At 37.6% G+C, this 9696-nt stretch overlaps 1 protein-coding gene and 1 long non-coding RNA gene across 3 annotated transcripts in view; one reads left to right on the top strand and one right to left on the bottom strand.

Annotated features, from left to right (window-relative positions):
• The window catches only part of LOC107833729 (uncharacterized), a 19105-nt gene that overhangs the window by 2076 nt on the left and 7333 nt on the right, over positions 1-9696 (bottom strand). The window contains exon 2 of the long non-coding RNA XR_001659493.1: positions 187-202. This is a non-coding gene — a long non-coding RNA (uncharacterized LOC107833729). The remainder of the gene's footprint in view (positions 1-186; positions 203-9696) is intronic.
• Positions 1-9696, top strand: part of pitpnb (phosphatidylinositol transfer protein, beta) — a 17642-nt gene that overhangs the window by 2597 nt on the left and 5349 nt on the right. For both annotated transcript variants that reach the window (XM_007577293.2, XM_007577294.2), the window contains exons 2-9: positions 1549-1579; positions 1799-1944; positions 4203-4294; positions 4510-4517; positions 6193-6267; positions 7159-7242; positions 8939-9016; positions 9113-9217. In XM_007577293.2, the coding sequence (XP_007577355.1) occupies positions 1549-1579; positions 1799-1944; positions 4203-4294; positions 4510-4517; positions 6193-6267; positions 7159-7242; positions 8939-9016; positions 9113-9217 (619 nt within the window). The remainder of the gene's footprint in view (positions 1-1548; positions 1580-1798; positions 1945-4202; positions 4295-4509; positions 4518-6192; positions 6268-7158; positions 7243-8938; positions 9017-9112; positions 9218-9696) is intronic.

Genomic DNA, 9696 nt, shown 5'->3' with positions numbered 1-9696 from the left:
AATATAAAAACATCCCTTTCTCTTGCTGTGAGCAGCCTCCAGGGTCTGATATACAAAGAAGAGGGCATATGGGCTGGAGACAGTGTTGGTGTCCTGTCTACCATAGGAAAGTTCTTCTACTTATACAAGTGACATTACATTAATTAGTCGTCATATTTATGTCTTGATGCATGGTAAGTGTAAAACATCAACACAGCAGTAGCTTAATTTGTTCGCAAAAAAATTGACTATAACTTTGTAATTTTCAAACACTTGTTTACATTTATGTTTATGAGAATCCCAAACTATTGCTACAATTCATCTGACACTGACTTAAGTTTTATATAAAGTACAGTGCAAAACATTCATTCATTTAAAAAATAGTCTTCGTTTCCCCCCAAAAAAATTGGCGCCCAGGGCTACTGCCCTTGTGCGCCCTTTCTAATATCTGGCCCAGACTGTCAATATTCATGTTCTAATAAGAGGCAATGTCACATTATGTAAAAGCCAAAATTATCTCAGTAGACATTTAAGCTGTGTTTAGCATCTTAGCTAAGCACAGCTAAGCTAAGAAAAAGCTATAGAGCTTTTTCTATAGAAAAGCTCTATAGAAACTGAAATATGCTTCAAAAACATAATTCATATTCATGTTGTATAAAGGCTTTTTTTTTAATCCATGTGGTATTCCTGATGCTTTCTCCTCATAGCGCTCCTGCGTTTTGTGCCAAAGCACAAAGTCAGAACAGTGGGTTGAATTTGATGAGTCCTTTGAGGCAGCAGAGCAGCTTGTCAAGGAGCCAAATTGGCAAGTGTGCAGTAGGTGGGAGGCACAGCACAACACTTTTACCACCACAAGGTTCTCGCTTCACGAATGCCATGGTTAAGTTGCGATATGTAAGCAGTAGACACGCCTTCAAAATATTGCTGAGCAACTGAACCCCCCCCCCAAAAAAAAAAACCCATTGACACCAGAACAGAGCCTGCACCTTTAAAAAGAGGAGTTTTCTTACATGAATTTAGCTTTAGATGGCTAGAAAATAAAATTAAATGAAAAAGACTTTAGGAACAGTATGACAGAATCTTTTTAAAACAATATGTTTAATCAACTTATAACTAGACCTGTCTTATGTTGCTGGACGATAAATTCTCCTAAAAGTTATTACAGTAAATGGTAATGTTTTTGAGACCAATTTCAAGTAATTTGATTATGGCAAAGTACACCTCTCATCAATTGGGAGGGGGAAGTCATTTCTGGAAGACATTCTAAATATTCAAAATGCATTTAGAGAACAACCAAACAAAACAAAAAATAATAATAAAATGCATACTGAACTCTGCAATCAAAATTGTCCTTAAAACTGGAGGCTGGTTGATACTGAAGACTTTTATCATCCAGTCTTTGGTAGAAAGAGAAAAACAATCATGTAAACAGAAATGATGCATCTTGTTGAAATTTATTTATTGCGACAGGCTCACTTCTATCGCTCCTTTCCTGAGTTTTGTGACTTCTCATTGTTTTGGTTGTGTCTAACATCAGTTTTTCTACATCTTCCCTGTTTTCCTTCCCAGCCGTGTCGTGTTGCCGGTCTCTGTCGAAGAGGTGAGTGATATTGTCTTTTCGTGTTTTTTTCTTAATTTTTTTTTTTTTTGGTACTAAATACTTAATTTGAGTCAAAACATTTTGTCCAGTAACTTACAGCCTCTGGTGTCTTTTAGTGGAACTGCTGCTTCTCTGCTTAATCTTTTCTTTTTGTTCTACTTTGTAAGGATTTGTGACATTTGCATTATCACTCTGCTTTTATTTAATTTTTTCCTACAGTATCAAGTAGGGCAACTGTACTCTGTGGCTGAGGCTAGCAAGAATGAGACGGGAGGAGGAGAAGGAATCGAAGTTCTGAAAAATGAACCGTACGAGAAGGAAGGAGAGAAGGGACAATATACACACAAAATATATCATCTAAAGAGGCAAGTCTTGTTTTTGTGTAATTGCTCTGTTAAGTATTGAAAATCAGAAAAACTACCTATGGGTCTTGACATATCATTAAACACTAACTTCTTTTTTAGCTCTGAACAATTTAAATGTGTTGAGGAAAAGTTGGTGTTGGGGTTTTATCAGTCCTTGGTTTGTCAGAGCTTTTTAAATTCTTAAGGCCATGAAGGCGCTAAAGAAGGAGTTTCACATCTTTTTTATTTTTGTTGCTTTTTTAAATTATTTTTTATTCACCAATTTGTGCGAACAAAATTTACAGAAGTGTCAACCGAGAAAATGAGAATAAGCAACAACAAAAAAAGGTTTCAAGTTAAAATATCCATACTACATGCTAAACATTTCCATTGTTGTTGTGACACCACTTGGTTATGTTGTTTTTGTTTTTTCATTTGTACGGATTTCATGTTTATCACTGAACCCATTCTGAGTTGGCAAATTCTGTAGGCCAATATGAAATACCTAAAATTGGTTTAAGATGCTTGACATTAGGTGTGCAATTAATCTGAGTTTGTTTTCCAGTTTCGACTCAATAATTATCAAACAATCTTAAAAACAACAAACAAAAACATCATTATTAGAATAATTTTTCATGTTCTGTCCTAAGGCTCTCTGGAAAAAGCACTGGGAATTTAGGAATTTCCTCAATAAAATGGAATTTGCTATATAAAAAACCCAAGAATATTGCTGATTTTATTTTATTTTTTCATAAGTGGGTGATTAACAAGCTTTGACTTTTTCTTTACTCTCACATTCCCAATGAAAAGACAACGTCTGACTGTTCTGCTCCTCACAGCCTTTTCAATATTAATTAAATGTTTTAAGTGGAGCCCTGATTAGTTCTTTCAGGTCCAGCCTGCCGTCTTCCTGCATGTTCTCCCTGCGCATTCAGGGGTTCCCTCCTGGCACTCCGGTTTCCTCCCACAGTCCAGAAACGTGACTACCTGGTGTTGCCCTGGAAACCAGTCCAGGGTGCACCCTGNCTGACTGTTCTGCTCCTCACAGCCTTTTCAATATTAACTAAATGTTTTAAGTGGAGCCCTGATCAGTTCTGCTGCCTTTCAGTAAGACGGTCCAGGCTTTCAGGTCCAGCCTGCCGTCTTCCTGCATGTTCTCCCTGTGCATTCAGGGGTTCCCTCCTGGCACTCCGGTTTCCTCCCACAGTCCAGAAACGTGACTACCTGGTGTTGCCCTGGAAACCAGGCCAGGGTGCATCCTGCCTCACCCAAAACATGGAAAATAGAGAAATACAAATAGAAACAAGATGAAATTTGAAATAAAATGAAGAGATTTCCACAGGCCCTAGGGTTTTTGTTCATTAGTTTGGGTGCAATACATGCAGTGTTTTTGAAAACTCCTGTATTAATTCCAGTAAATAATAGTATTTTTCAACATTTACCAAAATAATTAGAATTTTCCATAATCCAGCTGCTCTGTTTGACACTTAGACAGCTCTGTTATCCTTTTTGCTGCACACTAACAGAACCTGGAACGTGTGAGAAGCGAATCCATTAAGATTCATGTTTAAACCTGCGTTTGTGTCTTTCTGTTCACTGGTGTGATTACTAATTGCATTTCCAGCATTCCTTAAATGTTCAGTCAGCCAAACATCTAGTCTGTGCTGTGTTTGTAAGGTTTTATGACAGATCTGTTCTGCAGGACTCTAATCTACATTTGGTGGCCCGAGCTTTTCACAGTGTAGTTTACAACAGAACCCAGGATGAGTTCAGCAACATGCCTGAATACTTTCAAAGCAAAAGCAGAAAACTAGTGCATGAACAGAAGGAAGGAGTAACATGTGGAAAATGACAACACACACTTTATCTAGTTAAGTCTTAAGTCATGTCCAACACCAAACCTAATGGTGCACTGTGCAGCTGATCTTTACACAAACCTCTGAAAGGGTGTCATGAACAGCTGCATAAATCTGTGAGTGGGAAAAAAAATGTTCACTTTAGTGAGAGAACAACCTTCACATCTATTTTAGATAAAATGTGAATAAATTCAGATTGAAAAGCTATTTTTTTTTTTATTCAAGTCTTCCTGAAGAATCACAGTTCTGATATGTGTTCCTCCTGCTTGGCTTAGCGATTAGACTTTAACACTAATGATTGCATTAGAAGTTGTTGACAATAATAAAATAGACTAGAGGCTGTTACAAACTACCCACTATAATATTTATGAATTTACATGTCTTATTTGTGTAAAAATGTTCTTTGTGTCTCTCTGACTGCAGTAAAGTTCCTGGGTATGTGAAGATGATTGCACCAGAGGGAGCATTAGTTTTTCACGAAAAAGCTTGGAACGCTTACCCATACTGCCGCACTAGTAAGTTCACACTGAACAGAAACAAACTCATGGTTACGCTCCACCTTCATAGTGTAATAATAATAATGACAATGGTGTAGTAATGGACTTGTTTGTTTGCATATCCTGAAACCCTGTTGTTTTTCGCGTTTGTTTTGTTTTTTTTGTTTTGTTTTTTTACTAATGATATTTTTTTATCTCTTCCTTCTTTCTGCCTTTCCCTCCTTGCTGTTCAGTTGTGACGGTGAGTTTACGATCTTTTCATAAAGATTTTATTCATCCTGTTCATAATTTGTTGAATCTCATCTCTGGGGACAATAGAATGGAGTTCTGATCACTTTAGACTAGAAGAACCTTTCATTTTGTTTTGATACAGTTGCTGTGAAAAGTTTCAGGTGAACAAGGGATTTCAGGTGAAATTAAATGACGTCACATTGAAAAAGTTAGCATGCTGAGAAATTAGCAGCATAACTGATTTCTCAATTTTTGTAACATCAAAACTATCCAACTTCAATGTATGTTGTTTGGGTTTAAAATATTAGCGTAAAAGCTAATCTTCATACATAATTACAAAGTGAAAGTTTTTTATATACAATATAAATATACCATGAAAACCAGCATTAATTTCTACTGAGTTCGCTTTACTCTAATGCTGCTAAATAAAATACAGTTTTACCAATGACCTTTAGAAGTTACCTAATTAATAGATTAGTAATAAATTATAGAGTAGAATAACTTGGGAACTAAAGTAACAAAAAAAACGTAAGTCTGTCTTATTTACATTAAATTTTCTTTCAGCAGGACTATGTGTCATATATTCTCTAATATGTAATTTTACACAGAAACAAAACTTGAATGTATCTCAGTGTGGGATACACTTGTTATCTTTGACTGTAATACAGCAGGATTCCCCAACTATCACCTATATTTAAATTTTCCAGGTCTTAAATTTCATTTAAGGTGACATTGAAAAGGTCTTAAAAAGTCTTAAATTTGACTTGCTGAAAGCAATCACAATAACCAGAATGCTATTTGTGAGCTTTAGCTTTAGCTTCCATTAAAGCCATACTTAAAGTATTTCCAGTGAGGGTAGTGAAAGTATATTACTGGAGCTTAAAATAAACCATATATTCTATCAAATCCTTCGAAGTTTCAAAATTGCCAACTTTGCTGTTGTGATAATAGTTGTGATTTAATCCACTTTTCCTATTTCTGGAAGAGTTAATGTCAGAACATTCAGGTACAAGCAGCATCATAGAGAGTGAGGAGCAGAGCAGACAGATCAGGGAGACGGTGGTGGAGAATCAGGGTCAGGTTCTAAAACGAAGTGCCAGGGTTTGAATACATCACAGCTCTGTTCAATCCATGGCCTGAAAACCAAAAGATGTCAGCACAACAGCAGACCTACCAAAACTGTTGTTGGAGCAGCAGCATAACTAAAATAAATGGTATTCCATCTGTTTTATGTGTAGGAACTCTTAATCAAGCACTGTTTGATTTTTATTTTAAAATATTTATTGCCATTATTTCTACCTCTTGAAATGATCCATATAACCCCTATGAATGCAGGTATTTGTTTCCATTGTTATTTAACATAACCATGTCCAACTCCATTTTACAAGCGTTACTCATTGGCCAGCGTTCCAGTTCCCTGCAAGCTAACAACTGCTGCTGAGGTTTAAAATGGATCAGAGTTGAGCGATGCAACATCACTACTGTACTTTCAGTCCAAAGTCTGCTTTGCTAATTGGATTAAACTGTGGGCTTTAAGTGTGTCCCTCACGACCCTCCATTCATTTTGTTTAGCTAACCCTCCGTTCTGAGATGAGCTCCGCTGGTCACCATGGGGCACGGTCCGTCTGATTATAGACCGACGCATTACGCGCCGACTGAATCTGTTTTCTGTTCTGCTTTCTCAGAATGAGTACATGAAAGACGACTTCATGATAAAGATTGAGACGTGGCACAAACCCGACATGGGAACAATAGAAAACGTAAGTAAGGAATTAATCAAGATTGTGAATGTATAAACAGTGGATTGTATATTACTCCATAATGCGCCATCAAGTATTGCTGCCTTGAAACTTCTAGTGTCTTTTTGTTTCATGAGTCTTACTCCGTTTTTAAACACACACCCTGTGTAGAAACTCATCCCAATAGTTAAAATATAAATATTTTCATTAATTTGCATCCAGACAACCTTTGCAGCACCACTTGTGTCAACAAGAATTAGCTTTACTTTACAAGAGATTGGAATTCCCAAACGAAATACACTTTTTTTTATTTTAGTCCCAAACTGCTCCCCTCCTGCCTCCCTACTCAGAGAGACTAACATTTGACCAGCTCTCCATCCAACAGGTTCTAAGATCCCTAAGTCTGCCTGAGTTTTACCCCAATCAGGACTTTTAAGGACTTTTTTAGCTGGTCTATAGAGGAAGACTAGCCTGGTTTCTGTGGACCCGCTTCATTCTGTAAATCAGTCAGACCAAGTGGCTATGTAGTCACCTGGGATTCACAGACCACACCCATCAACGGTCGCTCTGAATCAGGTGTTATGTAGTGACTCTTATGGAGCCCCAGGGGTGTTATTTTGTTTTTCTAACTTTAGGCCTAAAGCAACCCTTAAAAGTCTAATATGTGGGGTGCTGTGGTGATGCAGGAGTTAAGCACGGCCCACATGGAGCATCTAAAAGAAACATCTGTTTTCCTTCTGTAAAAGAAAACAGTCGTAATAATTCTTTGTGAGATGAACTGACAGAAGCAGACCATGTTAAGCATATTGCATACTTCCAGGTCTATCATTTTTAAGCCTTGGGATAGGGAACGATCTCGTCTATTCCTGACATCCTGGTTGCATTTTGATGAAGTAGTTGTTTTTGTTTTAGGTGCACGACCTGGATGAGGAAACATGGAGGACCGTAGACGTAGTGCACATAGATATTGCAAACAAAGAAGAAGTGGCCCCTGGGGTGAGTCAGACTGCTTCTGATACGTCAGGGTTCAGTTAAACCTCTGAAGTGAAAAAAAGGAAATAAATTTAAAGAATATTAAATTTGAAGAATATTTTAATTGACCAACTTCTGATTGGTTTGTTAGCCTAATTCAAGGTGAAGAGCTTCTTTGGGTTCATGTTGGGTGTTTTGGATTGAGAAAAGAAATGGATGATTTTATACCAGAGTTCTGGATTAAGAAGAATAGTAACTGGAAAACTCTTCAAATGACAATAGAAATGTTAAAAGTTTCTATTGGAACAACAAAACAATCTAACAAGGTTACTGCTTGGTGAAACACTGAGCTTTACTTTTGGTCTAATTAATGATTGACCCAGTCACTTAGGGCAAATGTTACTCAAGGCTTGATTGGACATTCAAGATCCAATCACAACCTGTCAGCCTGTGCAGGTTGGACACAAAACAACAGTCTATTCAATAGCATGAAAAAGCAACTGCACAATTTAATAACTTATCTCTTCATTCTGCTTAGATTTTAATATATGATTTCACTAAAAAGGAATTCATTAAATTCCTGTCAGAGTTTAAGTTTTTAATATCTATCAATTAAGTTATTCTGCTTATTATTCTGTTGTTGCCAGAGTGTAAAGCACTTTAAATGGCCAGAGTCAGAGGTTTGTGAATGCACATTTTTAAAACTTGCCTAATATCAAATCTGCTGTATTTCACCACATCAAGCAGAGCTGTTGTGCACAACAATTGCATTCAATTATATTTTGATATGTAGACACCATACTTATTGATTTCTGGGGGGAGATGGTTGATATGAAGTTAAAACTTGATCAAGAATCTGGCATGATTTTTTTTTTTTTTTTTTTTTTAAAGAGGAAAACATTTTCTTGAGTGTTATCTATTGTCTTTTGGTCGTGCGAGAAAAGAACTTGGTCTTTCACACAGTGAACTACTTTTATGCAAAACTTCGATAGCAGCTTTGTTGGCCTGGTAACGTATAAAAACCTCGCCCTCTTATGATCTACCTTAAACACCAATTCATAACGTTTTGTTTTTTTTTCTCTAAAATTAGCCAACAGAATAATAAGTAGTTTTGTTGCACTGAGCAGAGAGAAAAGTTCCCCGTTTGAAAGGCCTTATTCTGATTGATCATTGCTGAACAGTGGTTGTTTAAAATCGAGTGGGGTTTGATAAGACATTTCACTGCAGATGCGTCTCTACTGGCCCTGCCTTTCTTACATTGGTTCTTATACAGTAATGACTTAAGTGGATCAGCTTGTTGGACGCAGCTAAACTTAAATGTCCATCTGTTCCCAGTATTCACCTACTTTTTACAGCAGAGCTGACAGACTAAAGCAGAACCAAGACCTTGGATGGGGTTGGAGTAAAAAAATGAAATGGAGATTCATACATTTTCAAATTTCACTGGGCTTGTCAAACTTCATGCTAATTTGGGAATAATTAGATGGTCTGACTGCGCTTGACTTTTCCTTGCTGTATTTACTCTGTAGACAGGATTCTCTTCCTGGAAAGGTCAACCTTTTAAAGCTGCAGTGACACAAACCATTTCCTTTCTTCATCACAATGCTTTGCTTTCACAAGCTGTCGTCCATAAAACAAAAAAACACTGTCTGTGTTTTCTGCCTGCATTTTTAATTTGTCTGCAGCAAGAATTTGAACATTTTAGTTCTTTTTCTTTCAGGACTACAAGCCAGAAGAAGATCCCGCCCTTTTCCACTCCCCGAAGACGGGCAGAGGACCGCTGGGTTCCGACTGGAAGGTGCCTGCCATGAACAACGAGCCCCATCGTGTTTGTTTATGGCCTGGTGACAGCTGTTATTGATCACCTCTGTTTTCCGCTGATGTGTCCCTCCAGAACGAGCTGAAGCCAGATTGTCCTTACATGTGTGCTTATAAACTGGTCACTGTCAAGTTCAGATGGTGGGGTCTGCAGACCAAAGTGGAAAACTTCATCCATAGGGTACCATACACTGCTCTTTATCACACATGCTCAAGACTTCTTTATGTTTCAGGCTACCCCTAGTTCACACGGTGATATTTTCCTGCCGATTTTCCCCTTCAGAATTTCTTAAAGATGCCCAGATTATCAGGATGGCTCTAAAGAGATATTCCTGCTGTGTAAAGAGAGATCTGGTCTGTTCAGAATGATGTCGGTACCGCTCTGATTTAAGGGTGTTTTCACATCCCATAGTCCGGTAGACTCACTTCAATTTGGGACCAAAATTGCTACATTTGTTGCATTTTCATCTGCTGTGGTTCTCTTTCACAATGCTCTGTGTCAAACCCTTTGGAAAAACTGTTCCCCTCCTCACCTATGGTGGTGCTGCATCAAGAACCACTGAAGGAAATTGCACAAAAACCTCTGAAGAAGAAAGGAGCTCAACTTCCCTTTTCACAAAATGCAAACAAAAATGGAGTGGCGTCTGATTTCAGCGGCTG

The sequence above is a fragment of the Poecilia formosa genome, unplaced genomic scaffold (genome assembly GCF_000485575.1).
Source record: "Poecilia formosa unplaced genomic scaffold, Poecilia_formosa-5.1.2 Scaffold436, whole genome shotgun sequence".
Taxonomy (NCBI): Eukaryota; Metazoa; Chordata; class Actinopteri; order Cyprinodontiformes; family Poeciliidae; genus Poecilia; species Poecilia formosa.
Note: the sequence above shows the minus strand (reverse complement) of the source record. Positions and strands in the feature narration are given on the sequence as shown.